At 55.0% G+C, this 18,105-nt stretch overlaps 2 protein-coding genes across 6 annotated transcripts in view; both read left to right on the forward strand.

Annotated features, from left to right (window-relative positions):
- Positions 1-4,291, forward strand: part of HNRNPUL1 (heterogeneous nuclear ribonucleoprotein U like 1) — a 34,037-nt gene extending 29,746 nt beyond the window's left edge. For all 5 annotated transcript variants that reach the window (XM_043899246.1, XM_043899243.1, XM_043899242.1 and 2 more), the window contains exons 13-15: positions 706-995; positions 2,334-2,528; positions 3,065-4,291. In XM_043899246.1, coding sequence (XP_043755181.1) covers positions 706-995; positions 2,334-2,528; positions 3,065-3,181 — 602 coding nt within the window. In that variant the 3' untranslated portion in view covers positions 3,182-4,291. The remainder of the gene's footprint in view (positions 1-705; positions 996-2,333; positions 2,529-3,064) is intronic.
- A 322-nt stretch (positions 4,292-4,613) lies between these two features.
- Positions 4,614-17,965, forward strand: CCDC97 (coiled-coil domain containing 97). The gene is made up of 5 exons (XM_043899248.1): positions 4,614-7,035; positions 10,092-10,547; positions 13,178-13,456; positions 13,890-14,019; positions 15,822-17,965. The coding sequence occupies exons 1-5, from the start codon at positions 6,990-6,992 to the stop codon at positions 15,940-15,942; spliced, it is 1,032 nt and encodes a 343-aa protein (XP_043755183.1). The 5' UTR covers positions 4,614-6,989; the 3' UTR covers positions 15,943-17,965.
- The last annotated feature ends 140 nt before the right edge of the window (positions 17,966-18,105 follow it).

Below are 18,105 nucleotides of genomic sequence, written 5' to 3' on the forward strand. Positions count from 1 at the left end.
TTTTGCTTCTAAAACAAATGGATAAACAGGCTTGGAGAGATTAATTTGCTCGATTGACCCAGGTGAATCTGTTGTTGGTATCAAGTGATGGATCCAAAGCCCAAGTTCTTAGTCACTAAGTTATGCTGCGTCTGAAGTGCATGGTCGTGATTTTAATAAGCATGCCCTACTCTGTTTCAGTCTTGTGTTGGATGGTTTAGGGGACAGAGCCATGACCCACACACTGTCACCCTTTAGTGACAGTCCAGAAGGATGCTGGGCTGCATGGGAAACCCCAGGGGTACAGTGAGCTCCAGTGATTCAGCCTGCAAGGGAGCAGGGCTCAGGAAAGGCCCCCAGAAGTGCTAATGCCTAAGCTAAGGTCCTGAAGCCAGCAGGAATGGATTGGGGAAAGGGTTCTGGGCCAAAGGCTCAGGAGAGTCTGGCTCATTTGGCTAAGCACTTAGATGTTGGAGACACAGTGGAAACCAAGACAGCTCCGGTTCCAGGCCCACAGTCCAATGGGCAGGACAAACCTGTCAGCAGGCCTTGATGACTGGGCGCTCCCAGGGCTCTGGGGAAGGCCAGAGCGGGTGCTTGACTTGTTTACTGGACCTGCTCTGTGCGTGGTCACTGGAGCCACAGCAGTCCCCAAGACGGCCTGACTCCTGAGGGTCTCAACCAATCAGGGAACAGTGGGGCCTCTTACCTGCTTCTCCAATGCAGGTTTCAACCGCAGTGGAGGTGGTGGCTACAACCAGAACCGCTGGGGTAACAACAACCGGGACAACAACAACTCCAACAACCGAGGCAGCTACAACCGGGCTCCCCAGCAACAGCCCCCCCCACAGCAGCCGCCACCACCACAGCCGCCACCACAGCAGCCTCCACCGCCACCCACCTACAGCCCTGCCAGGAACCCCCCAGGGGCCAGCGGCTACAGCAAGAACAGCAACATCCCCGGCTCAAGCGCCAGTACCAGCACCCCTCCTGTCAGCAGCTACAGCCCTCCACAGGTGAGAGGATGAGCGTGCGTGCGTGTGTGTGTGTGAGAGGTGAGAGGAGGTGGGGCCACAGGTCCTCACTTTCCTACAGCCCTGCCCTTTCTCCCTTTGTTGCCAGTGCTTTCAGCTGGGACAGACTCTAGATATTCCCAGATCCTTCCAGACTCAGAGTAAATCGGGAACCTACCTGTTCTGTCACCCTCCTCGGGGCCAACTATGTTGTCCCACGAGCAAATGCATTTCTCTTGGCTATATTGTCACTGGCCTCAATGAATTCCCAAGAGAGCACTGCATTGGAGTTACCCCTTGCCCAGGCTTTGTCTTCAGGATGTGGAGACAGACCCTGAGGTTGGTGAGAACTTGACGTCTGCCCTGAGAGCTTCACTGCTAAGCAGCTCCAGGCTCAGTTCAAGTTCTCAGAGAGTCGGTTCTTGGCTCTGATGTGCATGGGCCCTGTAACCAGCAGTCCCCATTTACTGTGCGCATTCCACTAGCCAGGCCTGGAGGCAACTGCCAGGAGATAACAGGTGTATGGTCTAGCCCGTGTAACCAGAATATTTGCTAGAACAGGAGTTGGGCAGATACAAATTCAAACTCCAGCCTCACAACCTTCTGGTTTTGTGACCTTGGACAAACAGCTTTACCTCTCAGAACCTTGTTTTCCTCATAAAGGCCTGGAGTTGTTAGTAGAACTCACTTCCAAGGTTTGCTGTGAGGGAAAGATAACGATATAGCTTTGCAGGTAAGGCTGTGGAAATAGGTGGACCTGGAGGCAAGTCACGACTTTTTGCCCGTGTGACTTCGGCCCTGTTGATTTCACCTCCCTGGCCTCACTTTCCTTCTCTATAAAACAAAGCCAATGGAACCTACCTCAGAGAGTTGATCAGGGGTCAGATGAGTTAAGGATACAGCCTGGACATGGGGAGCACTTAGGAAATTGCCACTACTGTTTTCCTTAGCTGGTCTTCCTGTAACAAATACCACTGTTTATTGTGTTCAATGGAGTGTGCACATAAGCATACTGAATATGCAACACAGTCCAAAGGGGTAGTCCTGTTGTAATTCTCATTTTACAGGGGCAGGGGGTAGGGAAACACCTAGGTTTTCAAGAGATACTGTGTGCCTTGCTCCCAAGGGTCTCAGGCCTGGGATTAGAGTCCAGGATAGAGCTCTGCACCCTCCCCTGTCCTGCCAGGTCACAGAGCTGACCCACCCCCTTCTTGGCCCTCAAACAACCTCCCCAGGGGGACATTCCTTTGTGGGCTCACTGCTTACACAGGCCCTTCCTCCATCCCAGCTGAGCTAGCTATTTCACAGAGACCTGTTTTTTTTTCCCCTCCTGCTTTCCAGCCGAGTTACAGCCAGCCACCTCCCTACAACCAGGGAGGGTACAGCCAGGGCTACACAGCCCCACCACCTCCACCTCCTCCACCACCTGCCTACAACTATGGGAGCTACGGCGGCTACAATCCAGCCCCTTACACCCCACCACCGCCCCCCGCGGCACAGACCTACCCTCAGCCCGGCTATAACCAGTATCAACAGGTAAGTGCCAGAAGCAGGGAAGGTAGAATGGGGCCCCACACGGGTGTGTATTCCCAGACTCATGTCCCTGCTTATCCCTAAAACGATGGGCAGTCTTTTGGTGTCCATCTAGTATAGCCATTCCATTTGGTGACCATTGCCACACTGGCTGCTATGTGTAGGAACTGCCATTCTAGTTCCTCACCCAGTGCAGCAAGCAAAGGGGGCCGCAAACCCTGCTTCAGCACCATGGCCAGTGTCCATTCTGATAGGTTGATGCTAGGCCACCGTACCTGTCTTTGAGTGTTTTGATCGTGGTATAACACACGGTATAGCTATACCTGAAAGGGCAGTAGGTTGGCAAGCCAGGAGACCTGGGCTTCAGTCTCTAACTGCCCACCCGTGCTCCATCAGGTCATTCACTTGTCCTCCCAAGCTACCTTGGTTTCTCTGTCAGGAGACCTGTGTGACTGTCGTCACTGTACCCTGGGGGGGGGAGGCGGGGGGCCGGATGCAGGTCTGGATGCACACGTGGTGTTCTTGGTTTCTCTCCCCAGTACGCCCAGCAGTGGAACCAGTACTACCAGAACCAGGGCCAGTGGCCGCCGTACTACGGGAGCTATGACTACGGGAGCTACTCCGGGAACACACAGGGGGGCACAAGCACACAGTAGCCAGTGTGTTCTGGAGGCCCCTGCCGGCTTCCTCCACCAGCGCCCACCTCGACCCTCCTCGTCCACCCCCACCGGGTCCCGTGGTGCTGGGGATGGGTCCTCCCAGGGCTGCCTCCCCTCTGAGGGGCTCTTCCCCCACACAGGGCCGGGCATTTCCTCTGGATTCAAACAGGCAACAATGACCTTTTACTTTCTGTTCGTCCCCCTACCCTCCTCTTCCTCCCTTCCTACTTTTTGACTAAAGACCCCCGTCCCTTGCCTTGGTCGTACAGTAAGGCTACAGGGCTGAGGGGAGGGCCCCTTCCTGTCCTCTCCTCCCAGCCCTGCTCTAGCCCCTCAGCTTCCCAGACTCTCATGCAGTTGGTTGTAAATTCTTCCAGGAGCTGTTTTACTGTCTACTTTTCAGGATTTAAAAAAAAAAAATCAAAAACTTAAAAAAACACAAGTTTTAAAAAACAAAATGCAGAGGGAGGAAGCAGTGACCTTTTTTTTTTTTTTGGTAATTATGCTTTTTTTTTTTTTTTTAATTTTTAGAACTTGTCCGTTTTTACTGTGGGTCGGCTGTTGATATTTCATCAGAATAACCATTTCTTTGCTGAGTTCAGGTGACAGAGGAAGAGCCACACCCTCAAAACACACACAAAACAAAACCACAGAATCATCTTTAACCTAACTTTTTATACAATGTCTCAGTTTCCCGTAACTTTGCACACAAGCTTCTGTGTTGAGTTGAATTGTACCTGCTTTTTGTATTTGGAGAGAGTGTGACTATTGAACTTGAAACCTTTTATTCCGGGCGTCTTGGTAGTTTCTGGTGGGATTAAGCGGGTGAGAGGGAAGAAGGGAGTTGGGGGGCTCCTACCCTTCAGAACATGAAGTTTCTCCCACTGCTCCTCTCCAGAGGTCTCCCAGTGCCAGACCTAAAGGTTTTTCCTACAGTGATCCTCTGATTATTTTTACTTCCCCTTGACCCATATGTTTTAACAGAACTTTTAACAAACTGCACTTATTAAGAAATGTGTTTGCCCTGTTTTGTTTTGTTTTTGTTTTGTTTTCAATAAATGACATGGCACCTCCTAGCAGGAAGGAAGCAGGGTTTCAACCCTGAAATGTTACTGCAGTTGGCCTTTACTTGGGGTGGGCCTTTACAAGGGGACATTATTTACTCATTCATTAAATACTTACTATGGGATTTGTGTTCAGTTCAGTCGCTCAGTCGTATCCGACTCTTTGCGACCCCATGAACCGCAGCACGCTAGGCCTCCCTGTCCATCACCAACTCCTGGAGTCCACCCAAACCCATGTCCATCGATTCAGTGATGCCATCCAACCATCTCATCCTCTGTCGTCCCCTTCTCCTCCTGCCCTCAGTCTTTCCCAGCATCAGGGTCTTTTCAAATGAGTCAGCTCTTTGCATCAGGTGGCCAAAGTATTGGAGTTTCAGCTTCAACATCAGTCCCTTCAATGAACACCCAGGACTGATCTCCTTTAGGATGGACTGGTGGGATTTGTGTGCCTTTCCCCATTTTCGGTGCTGGGTGTGCCCCGTTAAACCTGGGGCCCTCAGTTTGAAATCCACTAGTTCACTTTTAAAGTGGTTCTCTGGTTTCTGCCCCGTTCAGTCCACCCATAGCCCCTAGTCCCTCCCAGAATTTGTGAATAGAAAGGATGTAACAGGTCCCTCAGCAGAGAGCAAGGTAGGGCCGGTGTTTGGGAACTAGGGCTGGATTGTTGGGGTCACCCCCGGGTGTAACTGCCCATCTAAATTAGGTCTGGCCTGGGTGCTGGACTTAATATGGTTCCTGACTGCTCCTGGATCAGGCTAGTGGGGTTCCAGGAACTAATGTATTCAGCTAGTAAGTGTCAGTTCTTGCGCTTTTCCTTATCCACTCACTCTGGACAGTGTTAAGAACACAGCATGACCGAGGTGTTCTTGGACCCTGCCCTCAAGGGGCTCCCAGTCCAGAGGTGACAGACCTTTCGTGGAATGGTGACGGCATCAAGGTCAGCTCAGAGCTTGGGGTGGGTGAGGGGTGTGGTAAGGGCTTCCTGAAGGAGGAAATTTTTAAGTGGGAGTGATCTGGGATAAAAGATTGCATCCCCACAGCCTGTCCTTCCCTGGCAACTTGTCATTTCTTCATTCCCTCTGGCATGCTGTGCTCCTGGCCCCTTTTGAGGGACAAGACTGGGATGCAGGAGGGGCCAGTTCAGCCCCACCTCTTCCTTCACAGAACTCAGAGCCTTCTGAAGGGGACACGGGCTATAAAAAAGGGAGGAGGAAGGTTGACTACTTTTGAGGTCAAATGTGAGGCATCTGACATGAGATGGAGCCAAGGTTGATGCCTATCTGGGCTACAAGTGACCCTGAAGTGGCCTCCCTGCTGAGAGGGCCTCAGGCCCTCTAGGCTGGGAAGTCCCCCCAGCTGCAGGTCCATGTGTTGGGCAAGAGTGCCCTCTGCTGGCCTCTCTTGGCAACATCTAAGTGTGGCCAGTCCCCATCTATTCCAAGCAGCAAATGAGCCACTTTGCTCCAGATCCCTTATCCTGGGAGTGCAAATAGGAAGTTACTCCTCTGCTTTCAGCCATAATATCAGGGTTACTGCATCAGCCTCCTCACAGATCTTGCTGTCCTCCAGTCCCTTACCCTGATGCCCTCACCTTCTTCTAGCTCTCCACAGGATAAAGGAGCTCAAGCTACTTAATTCGGCTTACGTGGCCCACATGCCTGGGCCTGGTGACCTCACTGGCTTTATCTTTTGCCACTCCTCTTTCAAACTTCAGATCCCTAGGCTGTTCAAGGAGAGTCACAAATCCCTTTTAGGCTCTAAATACCATGAACTTCTGCCTTGGAAACCCATGTGTACTTGGAACTTTGCATAGATTCATGAGATTCTCCGATCCTTGCAGTTTGCTCAGGGCCAAGTTAGAATTTTCCTATTCCTTGACCATACTGAAGTCCTTGCAGCAAACAGAACTATGGATACCCACCTTCCCTTCCAGGGCTTTGCCTTGCCCACTTCCTACATGAGATCTTTCTCTACCTCCCTCTTACCCTAATTCCTGCTCATCTTTCAGGTCTCAGGGTATCCTTTACTCCCAGAAAGAAACTTTCCCTGGGCCCTCCAGGCTGGGATGGACAGCTCCCTTAGCTGAACCTGTGGGTCCATCAGCCCTGCCCATTCGGTCACTGGGCACTTGAATGCCAGTCTTTACCAGTCCTTACCCATCACCTAGGGCAAATCAAGACCAAGGTCGCCTTTCCACACCTGCAGATTCTTCAGGTCCTGGAAACACAAAGTGGGACGTTCAGTCTCTGATCTCACCACCAATCATGCTAACCAGGGACTGGGTGTGATGACAGGCATGCTACAAGACTTAGCAAATATTCTTTGAGGTGGTGAAGAGGATAGACTGAGGTCAACCAGAGCCCAAGCACTCAGAGGTCATGAAGGGTGGTGATTCATCCATTCCCAAATGAAGCATGCTCGACTCTGGGATCAGTAGCGCACGGGTTGAACAGTGCTTCCCTCCTGATACCCCACAATTTCGTAGCGGTTCAGGTTGGCGGGGGTGGCACGGAAGAGCCTATCTGACCCTGGCGCCCTTTTCCTGCCCTGCTGGGGTGGGCGGGGCCGGACAGCAGCACGCGTGCGCATAGGAAGGGCTGCCTTCGTCCCGGAACTTTCGTTCCTGGTGCCATGGAGCACCCGGTCCCAGGAAAGTACTCAGCCGGAAGTGGCCTCTAAGGACCTGCGTCCGGAATTGGTGTTAGGACCTCGCCACGGCGGGTAACAAGTAGAGAATCGAGATGGAGGCCGTAACGACCGCGACTGCGGCGAGGGAACCTGGTGAAGGTGAGGTCCTGGCCGCGCGGAGGTGGCAGGAGGGTGGGGCTGCAGTGTCACTGGGAAATGTTTCCCCTTGAAGGTGAAGGAGGACTCTATAAAGAGGGCACCTGTCCTCGGCCTTACCTGTTCTCTTCCTCTTTGTCCAGATTAACCCTTGTTTTTGCGGGCTGACCTCTTTTATCCCATCGCCTCCCCCGAAATTAACCTCTTCCAGCTCTTTTCATGTCCCGGGCTAATCCGTTTCTTTACCAGGCTAACTCAGGCTAGCAAACCTGTCCCAGTCCCGGCCTAACTCTCCCAGTATCTTAGCCAACCTTGCTTTCTCATGTTACCGCCTTCCCCTGACTCCTCCCCTCACACGCAAACTCCTCCCCGCATTTCATTCTAATTCCCTTTCCCGAAAGTCCATAGTCCCATCTGCTTATTCAGGGTCGTTAATCCATTTCTGTGCTCTCTTTTGCGTTTTCAGTCTCTTTATTTCTCCTGATGCCTCCCATCAGTACCTAAAATGCTTTTGTTTTTATCATCCAAATTCTATCCTGGTGCTTCAGGGTATGTGGGGTGAGGTGCGGTTAGGAGGTTGGTTGAAACATCACAGGCCAAGAACTGGCCATTGTTGAAACTGGATAATGAGTATCTTGGGGTGGGGGGTGGGGGGAGGTCATTGTACTACTTCTGTGCATGTTTGAAATATTCCATAACAATAAAAAAGTTTTAACCTAAAAAGCTATCCCTTGATTCCATGCTGCCTTCCAGATACCATTTAATCTTCTCCAAAGAGTCGTTTACATTTGTCTCCTCTTCCCACCCACTGCTGTCTGGCTTTTACCTTCAGAAACTGCACAGATTAGGGTCCCCAGTGACCTCCCTGTGTAGTTTGTTTTTTTGTCGTTTTAAGAAATATTTATGTATTTATTTATTTATGGCTGGGGTGGCTCTTGGTTTCTGCACACGGGCTTTCTCTCATTGTGGAGAGCTGGGGGCTACTCTTTGTTGCAGTGTATGGGCTTCTCACTGTGGTGGCTTCTCTTGTTGCAGAGCACAGGCTCAGCAGTCGTGACCTACGGGTTTATTTGCTCCAAGGCATGTGGGATCTTCCCGGATCAGGGATCGAACCGGTGTCCCTTGCATTGCAAGGTGGACTCTCAACCATTGTACCATCAAGGAAGCCCCACTCTGTAGTTAAACCACATGGCCCGGTTCAGGGTTTTTTTTCCTAATTAAACTACTTGCAGAATTTGATGCCATTGACCCCTCTGTCTTTACTGAAAGTTTTTCTTTGGTTTCTATGACACCACTCTTTCTGATTTCCTTCCTATCTCTCGGGCTCCTCCTGCTCAGCCAGCATGAGTTTCCCATGGCTGCTGTAGCAAACGACCACAAACTGGGTGGCTTAAAACAACAGAAATTTCTTCTCTCACAGTTCTGGAGGCCAGGAGTCTGAAATCAGTATCATTGAGTTGACATCAAGGTGTCAGCAGGGCCAAGGAGGCTCTAAGGGATAATCCAAGAGAATCCCCCTATTTCAAGGTCCATACCTTAATCACATCTGCAAAGACCTTCTGAGTTTTGTGGGGTTTTTTTGGCCATGTAAGCTTAACATTCACGGGTTCCAGGAATTAAGATGTGGCTATATTGGGGGGCCATTTTTAGCCTCTCACAGCCTCCTTCCCATCCAGTCATGGCTCTTTCTTAGTCCCTCCTCTTTTCATCCCTCACACACTCTCCTGTACCCTCCCCGTGACTTATTTCCTTCAGCTCCACTGCTTTCCTTGGCTCTGACGACTTCTGTAACTCTGTCCCCAGTGTAACACTTCTCTCCTGAGAAGTCTCCAGTCCCAGGTACCAGCAGTCTCATAAATGCCTCCCCTCGGGTGTCTCCTGGGCCTGTCATACCATCCATGTCCCAAATTGGTCTCAACATCTTTCCCCAAACTTGCTCCTCATCCATGCCTCTGCGTCAGGGACAGTTTGATCAGTTTACTGGCCAGAGGCCTGGACCTTAACCGAATGCCTTCCTTACCTCCCAGCCCTTCGATCCCATGATTTGTCCTAGTCAGCCTCTCAAGCATCTTTTTAACCTATCCTCTCTTCCACAGCCCCTTACATGGTCCAGCCCAGTCTTCTCTTGCCTCAGTGATTAAAACATTCCCTGAAGCCCATTGCACCTAGAACCACCACCCTCTTTCTCTTCCCCATCACAGTCAAGCTACCTAAAGGAGTTGTCTATACTTCCCCTCTTCACTTATTTCCTGCTTGCTGTAGCCTTGCTCCAATTCCCACCACTTTTGAGAAACAGCTCTCACCAAGGTTTGCCCAGCCCTCGGCTTTTCTGTTACCAGTGCCTGTATTGTCTTTGACCTTGTCTGTCTTCCCCCATCAAACCAGGTGCTCCCTGGGGGCTGATTTGGATCCCTCGGTGGATCCTCAGCATTGCCCAGCTCAGGGCCCAGCATAGATTTAGAGTTGCTGAAGAGTGGTTGGATGGATGTATATAAGTAGGAGAGAAGGATGAATGAATGAGTGAACAAGTCAGTGAATGTATTGATGATTTCATGAACAAGGGAAAAGGCAAAATTGAGTGAATCAGTGAATGAAGTGGTCAAGGACTAAGGAAATACACCAGGCACACTTCTCTCCCGGGGCCTTTTCACTGGCTCTTTCCTCTGCCACTTCCCACAGAAATCTCATGGCTTAGTCCCTGACGAACTCAGGTCTCTACTGGAATGTCACTTTTTTGGCAAGACCTTCACTGACTGTCCACTTAAAACTGCAGCCTGACCCCCATACCCTCCTCCTTCCCTCTTAATTTTCCTGCACAGCTCTTGGAACCACCTAACACACTATTGTTTTCACTAATTATGTTTCCATTTGTCTGCCTTCCCCACTAAACTGTCAATCTCTTGCTTAAGGTGGTCTCTCTAGGGCCTAGAACAGTGCCCAGAATATAGCAGGTGCTCACTAAATGGGAAATGAGTGAGTGAGTGAGCACTCAGTCCCTTTCACCCACTCGCCTATCCCCTCTCCCATCCTGGAGTGACTGATCTCCCCTCTCCCCACAGGCCGCACTGAGCCCAGTCCTGGGCACTGGGGGGAGCTGAGCTGGACGCCGGTCCTATCCAGACCTCAGGACAAGGCGGAAGCAGCAGAGGGAACACCCAGGGCCCTAGACGCCGACGCCCCTGAGGTGGAGGACCCGGCGGTGAGTGCCATGCTTCACGCAGTGGCTGCCAGCCGCCTGCCCGTGTGCAGCCAGCAGCAGGGCGAGCCCGACCTAACGGAGCGGGAGAAGGTGGCCATCCTGGGCCAGCTGTACCACGAGAAGCCGCTGGTGTTCCTGGAGCGCTTCCGCACAGGCCTCCGGGAGGAGCATCTGGGCTGCTTTGGACACTTGCGCGGTGACCACCGCGCAGACTTCTACTGTGCCGAGGTGGCCCGGCAAGGCACCACCCGGCCCCGCACGCTGCGCACCCGCCTGCGTAACCGCCGCTACGCTGCTCTGCGTGAGCTCATCCAAGGTGTGCGGGCACACGGACTGAGTGGGAGGGGAGACTGGGGCACACGGCCTGAGTGGGAGGGGAGACTGGGGCACACGGCCTGAGTGGGAGGGGAGACTGGGGCACACGGACTGAGTGGGAGGGGAGACTGGGGGCACACAGACTGAGTGGGAGGGGAGACTGGGGGCACACGGACTGAGTGGGAGGAGACACTGGGGGCACACGGACTGAGTGGGAGGGGACACTTCGGGCACACGGCCTGAGTGGGAGGGGAGACTGGGGCACACGGCCTGAGTGGGAGGGGACACTGGGGCACACGGACTGAGTGGGAGGGGACACTGGGGCACACGGCCTGAGTGGGAGGGGACACTTCAGGCACACGGCCTGAGTGGGAGGGGAGACTGGGGCACACGGCCTGAGTGGGAGGGGACACTTCAGGCACACGGCCTGAGTGGGAGGGGAGACTGGGGCACACGGCCTGAGTGGGAGGGGAGACTGGGGCACACGGCCTGAGTGGGAGGGGAGACTGGGGCACACGGCCTGAGTGGGAGGGGACACTGGGGCACACGGACTGAGTGGGAGGGGAGACTGGGGCACACGGCCTGAGTGGGAGGGGACACTTCAGGCACACGGCCTGAGTGGGAGGGGAGACTGGGGCACACGGCCTGAGTGGGAGGGGACACTTCAGGCACACGGCCTGAGTGGGAGGGGAGACTGGGGCACACGGCCTGAGTGGGAGGGGAGACTGGGGGCACACGGACTGAGTGGGAGGGGAGACTGGGGGCACACGGACTGAGTGGGAGGGGAGACTGGGGCACACGGACTGAGTGGGAGGGGAGACTGGGGCAGAGGAAGTAGAAACAAGGGGGCAAGAGCAGAAACAGAGATCCTGGAGAGACGGAGACAGAAATGTGAGGTGACTGGGCATAATAGGGAGAGACAAACAGGGACTCAGGGGAAGAGAATGGGACAGGCAGTGAGAAGGGCTGGAACTTTGCAGATGACATTAGTGCCATTTCAGACCAGCGGGTCAAGGACACAGTGTCCAGCACTGTGATAACTGGTCATCCCTCAGGAAAACTAGGTCCCTACTCATACTGTATAGAGAGGCATTGCCAGAAACCTAGGGGAATATGTTCAGGAAAGGCCTCTTGAAACACACACACATGTTAAAAGCATGGAGAAAAACATCAGTGGGACTTCCCTGGTGTCCAGTGGTTAAGACTTCGCCTTCCAGTCCAAGGGGTACACGTTCATCTCCTGTTCAGGCAGCTAAGACCCTGCATGCCTCAGGACCAATAACCCTAAATACAAAACAGAAGCAGTGTTGTAACAAGATTCAATTAAGACTTTGAAAATGGTCCACCTCAAAAAATCTTTAAAAAAACAAAACAGAAAAAAAAAAACCAGGAAAGAAAATATCAGTACCTTTTTCTCTTTTCTTTAATTTTTAAATTTTAAAAATTTTTGTGTAACATTGGTCCCTTTTTGACCATGATGTAATTACAAGCAGCTTTGTGACCTAAGACACCAGAACTAAAAGATGTTAAAAGATGAGAGTAAATGAAGGAGAGGGTGGGTTAAGATTCTAGTCAGAGAGAAGGCACAGGCTATAGAGAAAGGGAACTGGAGAGGGACACAGTGACAGATGAGGAGCAGGGATGAAGAGCTGAGGGACAGTGAGTGAATGAAGGAAGTAGGGTGAGATGGTAGAAACTGAGGAAGCGGGAGAGACAGAGATGGGGGGAGACAGAGGGACAGAGGAGGGGAGGGAGAAACTTGAGACCCAGAGAGAGAGTGTGCCGGTGAGAGATAAGGAGAGAGAGAAACTGAACGTGGTGGGAAACACCGGAAACAGAGCCATGGGGTAAGAGGGAGGACAAGACGGAGCCCAAGACAGGGCTCTCGAGGGCAGGGCTGGGCAGGCTGAACCATTATCTAAGGGACGGAGCCACCTCTGCAGGGCCAGACAGCCAGGGGAGGTGCCAGACCAACAGGGACCAACAGGGATGCCCACGCCGGGGCAGGTGCCCTGTGAGACCTGATCCGGTGCACACGCACGCCTGCTCCATGCAGATGTACTCTTAGGTGCCCAGCAGTGCAGGTGTGTCCAGGCCACAGCCAGAAGGAGGCTCAGCAGACAGGCATGCACCGTCTACACACTGGCTCCCGTGTGCAGTGTACCTGCCCACAATGCCGTGCTCACCAGCTCTGAGACGCAGGGGCCCAAGCGGTGTGCTGATGAGTGCACGCATGCACGCACGCATGTGCACACGCACACGGGGTACAAATCCTTGCCAGCACAGCTGGACACGGGCCTTAGGCCACCAGGGCCTCAGGGGCCAGAATGTCCAGCAACCTGACTGCACCTGACAAACTTGGGACACGTGAGTCCACACGTAGACACAGGCCTGGTCACGTTCACGTGCTCACACACGTTCGTGAGTCCTCGTGGTCACGACCTCAGACATCTGTGCATGTTTCACTGCATTCCTGAATTGGACAATCACACACTTGTGTGTCTACAGCTTCCAGTCAGTGTGGTTCCACGCCTGGGTGGACACAGGTCTGCCCAGATGCTCACCCCCACCCAGCCCCTCGCCTCACCCGCCGCCCCCTGACCCCGAGCCCACCCTGTGCCCTCCATTCAGGGGGCGAATACTTCAGCGACGAGCAGATGCGCTTCCGGGCCCCACTGCTGTACGAGCAGTACATCGGGCAGTACCTGACCCAGGAGGAGCTCAGCGCCCGCACCCCAGCCCACCGGCCGCCCACGCCTGGCCCCCCCGGCACGCCCACCTGCCCGCTCTCCGACCTGCTGCTCCAGTCCTACCAGGAGCGGGAGCTGCAGCAGCGGCTGCTCCAGCAGCAGGAGGAGGAGGAGGCCTGCCTGGAGGAGGACGAGGAGGAGGAGGATGAGGATGAGGAAGGTGAGGGCCGGCAGCCAGGGGGCCCCAGTGTCCACACACCCAGCCCCGGCCCGTGTGCCTCAGCTCCTTGGCGGCACCACCTGCAGGAGCAGACAGCATGTCCTCCCCTGCCTGCCCTGAGCGCCCCGGCCCTTCCATCCTCTCCAGCATCCCTGTCCCCCTCCTCGAAGGACATCCCTCACCTCCAGGCCTTCGCTCATGCTGTTCCCTCCGCCTGGAGGGCCCTCCCTTGACCGCCCTCCTTCAGGTGTCAGGTCTCCACCCTGTTCTGTGGCCTCCAGAACACTGTGTTGTCACAGGTTTGATGTATGCCCTGGGAAGGTAGGGACGGGGCCGTCTTGGTCATTGCCCTGGTCCCAGGGCCGCCCAGCATGAGGGACACAGCTCTCTGTGCACCCCTCATATACCCCCACCCTGGGCGTCTCCCCTACAGACCAGAGACCTGGCAAAGACTCAGAGGCCTGGGTCCCTGACTCGGAGGAGAGGCTGATCCTGCGGGAAGAGTTCACCAGCCGCATGCACCAGCACTTCCTGGATGGCAAGGACGGGGACTTTGACTACAGGTGCTCCCCTGCCCTCCCCCTGCACCCCCTCTCCCCGGCACCCCACAGGGCAGGGGCTATGGGTTCACCCAGCCTAGGGGTTTCAGGTCAGAGGTCAGTGGGTGACCCTGGAGTAGCTTTGTCCATCTCTGAGCCTCTGTCCCTTCCCCCGAAGGAGGGCTTTGAATGGGGCTGACATTTGACTCCATGTTGACAGACCACCGAAACATTCCCATCCAGGTAGATGATGTGGCGGCCTGATATGAAGTGTCCCCAGGACCGCAGACCTCCTCATGCTGCAGGAAGTAGTCACTGGCAGGGTAACGCCTGGCGTGGAGGGGCGTGTGGCGGGTGCCCCCGCCGTGCTGATTGTTCATTTCTCCAGTACAACCCCAGGGATAAGATCCCCAGGCCTCCTGGGTGAAAAGAGATTTTGCCATCAAGGAAAAGGACACAGGCGAGTGAAGTATCAAGAGTAAAAAGATAGATGGTTTTGTCACCCGCAGCAGCCTCACCTTGTGGTCCGAAACATCAGGGGTGGCAGCAGAAGGCCCACCCTCCACAACACGTGAACAAGCAGCCCCTTGGGTCTCATCAGTAGCATGGGGTCCTCATTGCCTCGGCCACGCCAGCCCCTGGTACTAGAGCATCTCTGGTCCAGTCTAGGATCCCCAGCTCCAGAGGCAATTCTGACTGATCCACTTCGACATTTATCACTCTCAGGGTCCCACACAAAGCAGTGAGTAGAGTGCCTGGGCCCTGGGCACCCAGTAAGGGCACCACTGCTATCATAAAGCCAGATGCCCACGAGGAAGTCATACCCAGTGTGGGGAGTGGTGTGGACTGAAGCCTGTCCCATCTGTTGGGGGTGGTGGGGGGAGCTGCTGGCCTGCATTCACTACCAGGTTCTCAGCGCTGCCGTGTCCAGACTCTGGGGATCAAGCAGGGAACAAAACCAGTGGAAGGGTTCTCTGTCCAAAGGCATCCCACTCTAGTGAGAAAGGCAAAAAAGGATCTAGTGGTAAGGGAGCCAGGAAGAAAAAGCAGGGGGCTGGGTGATGAGGTGGCCAGGAAAGGCTCTCTGAGCAGAGACCTGCAGCAGGGGAGGGGTAGGCAATGCGAACATCTGGGGGAAGAGCATCCGGGCAGGGGGCAGGAGCAGGAGCCTTGCGGGGCACAGAGAGCCGCAGGGTGGGTGAGGGGTGAGGAGGAGACAGGGGTCTCATCAGAGGGGAGGGGGCTGGACTGGACAAGGCTTCCTGCACCGAAGAGCGTGAGCAGGCCTGGGAGGGTCCTCCTCACAACAGGACCCCTGGCCACCTGAGGACAAGGTTTCTCCCTGTCGGCACTGTGCACCTTTTGGGCCAGACAATCCTTTGTGTGGACTGTCCTGCATGCGGCGGGCATTGAACAGCCTGCCTGGCCTGTACCTCCTGAACACCAGCAGCAGCCCCCCCACCCAAGTTGTAACAACCAATATGTCCCCAGTTATCACGAATGTTCCCTGGGGTGAGGGGGGCAGAATCTTCTGGTTGGAAGGCGCTGCCTCCAGGGAACGTGGGCCCATGTGTCACCACATCTTCCAGCTTTTTAAGAGAAACCAGAAGTTGTCTTGTAAGATCTTGCTTTGGCAAATGTTACTTTTTTGTGTGAAGCCCTCAGAGACCCAGCCTAACCCAACTGTATGTTAGCTCCGACTTACAGCTGCCAGCATATGGCCTTTCATTTCGGGGGGACCCTGGGCCCCAGCTCCTCCACTGGGTGACAAGTGGGGAGGCCAGGGTGCAGGCAGAGCCCATCGCTGACAGCCCCACCCCCTGCAGCACCGTGGATGACAACCCCGACTTCGACAACCTGGACATCGTGGCCCGGGACGAGGAGGAGAGGTACTTCGACGAGGAGGAGCCCGAGGACGCGCCCAGCCCAGAGCTGGACGGGGACTGATGGCTGCGGCCGCCCGCCACATCCCGCCCGCACGAGGCCGCTGATGACAGGCCAGCTCAGGGACTTTCTCTAAGCAAAAGCAGGGCGGTTGCCGGTACCACCAAGGCTGGTGGTGGTCTCCACGCCCTCTCCCCAACTGTGCCTGGGCATCCCCCCTCCCCCTGTACCCCCCTTACCTCTCTCTCTCTGCCTTTCTAGCTCCTGCTGTCTCTGTCTCTCCCCACCTCCCTGCTTCTCCTTTCTGCCTTTCTCTTTCTTCCCTTCCCTCTGTGCCTTGGCCCCTGTCCCCATAACAGGGCCCGGGATGAACATCCTCCCCTGGACCTAGGCCAGGGGGCCCTCTGGCTGGAGCTGGCCAGGTAGACCCCAGAGCAGTGCTGCACCACTCTGCCCCGCCCCCAAACCCTGCCCTGACTCTCCTGCACTCTGCACTGGGGTCTCCGGCTCGCAGGTGCCCCTCCTTGCCTGTTACCTTCTGTCTCCTGTGGACTCAGCTCTTGGGACCCATGGCCACACATTCCCATCTCTCTCAGCCTCTGTGCTGGTTCTGTCCCTCTCCGCCTTTATCTCTGGGTTTCAGGATCCCCACCCCCTCCCCAGACCGTGAGCATCCCCCATCCTGGCTGCTGGGTAACCCAGCCTCGCTGTGGACAGCAGGGAGGCCATGGGAGTGGCCACCTGCTCTCACCGCTCCCTCAGGACTCAGGTTTGGGAAAGGTGGGCAGGAGCAACGTGGGACCACGGGCCTGCCAGGTTGGATGGGGGGACTCTCCCCTCCCAGCGTCCCTCTCCCAGCCACAATTTTCCCTTCCTTCCTTCACTTCCTCCACCTCCCTCTCCCTCTCCTGTTTACACTCCCTGAATACGCACAGGCTGTTATCATGGGTCCTGAGTCATCCCACATATACACACAGCCGGCCCCAGCCTCCCTGCCCCCAGCCAGCCACAGAGCCGGCCCCATGGAGCCCCCTGCCGCCCTGGGCTAATGGGAGCCAGATGGCCGCCTGGTGACTCAGCAGCTGGGCTGTGGGAACCCAGGCGTCCCGCCTTCCCATGGCCCTGCACTCAGCTCATGCTCCCCCAGCAGACATACACAGAAGGGGCTGGCTGCTAGCGGGGGGAGGACACAGGCCATGGGTTGGAGAAGAGGGGTGTGGGGACCCCTCACTCCTGTGAGCCAGGCCATGGCCTGGCCTGAAAGCCCTCTCAAAACTGCCACCTCCAGCATGTAGCCCAGGGTGAAAGGAGACCCCCAAGGACTCCTGGGGCCACAGCACTTGACCCCCAGGGCTTGGCTTTGCCCTCTGGGTCACCTGGAGGTAGAGCCAGACACACTAAGTGAAAGCTGGGCGGCTGGGGCTGGGGGTGGTCAGTGTGGTTCAGAGAGATAATTGAATAAGGAAGCCTCCAGTTACTGAGCAATTCAATCCTGTGCCAGGCCCTGGCCAGGTGCCTGATGCTGCACTGAACCCTCCAGACTGCCCCAGGAACCAAGGGCTCCATTCCATCCCGTGTGGGCCATGGGCGGTCCGGAAAGGAGATGTCACATACTCAAGGCCAAGTCTTTGAGACCCCCTCCTGGCCTGCTTGTCCACTCTCAGGGCCACGTGGAGTGGACAGACGCACCTATTTCTCGGGGGTACCGCCTGAAGGAGAGTTAGCTGCTGAGGCCGCTAACAGAGGATGCCTTTGGGGCCCTCCTGGTATGCTGGGCACTGTCCTTCCTCTCCACAGACGCATGGAATCTTCTAGTGTTTAGTCGGTACCTGAATCACTGAACCATCACAGAGATCCCGTGCGGTACATACTCTCAGCACTGACAGTGCATCTCAGGAGGAGGCCCAAGGCTATCCCATCAGCCAGGCCCATGGTTTGGAAAGGAGAAGAGGGTGGGGTGTTTGTCTCAGGTGCTTGTGTTCATGCCCTCAAGTTGTGAGGGGTCTTTCATACCACAAGTATCAGCCCTGGATGATCTGTACATTTTCCATTGGATGATTAAATCTGTGATATTCTGTGCCATAGATAAATTTGTTACATAATTTTTTAAGTGATGAGAGACAGCATTTTGAGTCAGAATTAGGGTTAGTCAGATGGCGGAGCAGGAGCGTCTGTACCGAGAGACAGAGGTGGAGCCCGGAGACACACCCCCTCAGAGCCGCTGAG

Source organism: Cervus elaphus, chromosome 4 (genome assembly GCF_910594005.1).
Source record: "Cervus elaphus chromosome 4, mCerEla1.1, whole genome shotgun sequence".
Lineage (NCBI taxonomy): Eukaryota > Metazoa > Chordata > Mammalia > Artiodactyla > Cervidae > Cervus > Cervus elaphus.

What these genes read in the sequence shown, in the direction of transcription:
- CCDC97 (XM_043899248.1), top strand. Translation starts at nt 6,990, where the DNA reads ATGGAGGCCGTAACGACCGCGACTGCGGCGAGGGAACCTGGTGAAG. An exon ending in TCTGCGTGAGCTCATCCAAG is followed by an intron (nt 10,548 to 13,177) that starts GTGTGCGGGCAC and finishes CCCTCCATTCAG; the next exon opens with GGGGCGAATACTTCAGCGAC. An exon ending in GACGGGGACTTTGACTACAG is followed by an intron (nt 14,020 to 15,821) that starts GTGCTCCCCTGC and finishes CACCCCCTGCAG; the next exon opens with CACCGTGGATGACAACCCCG.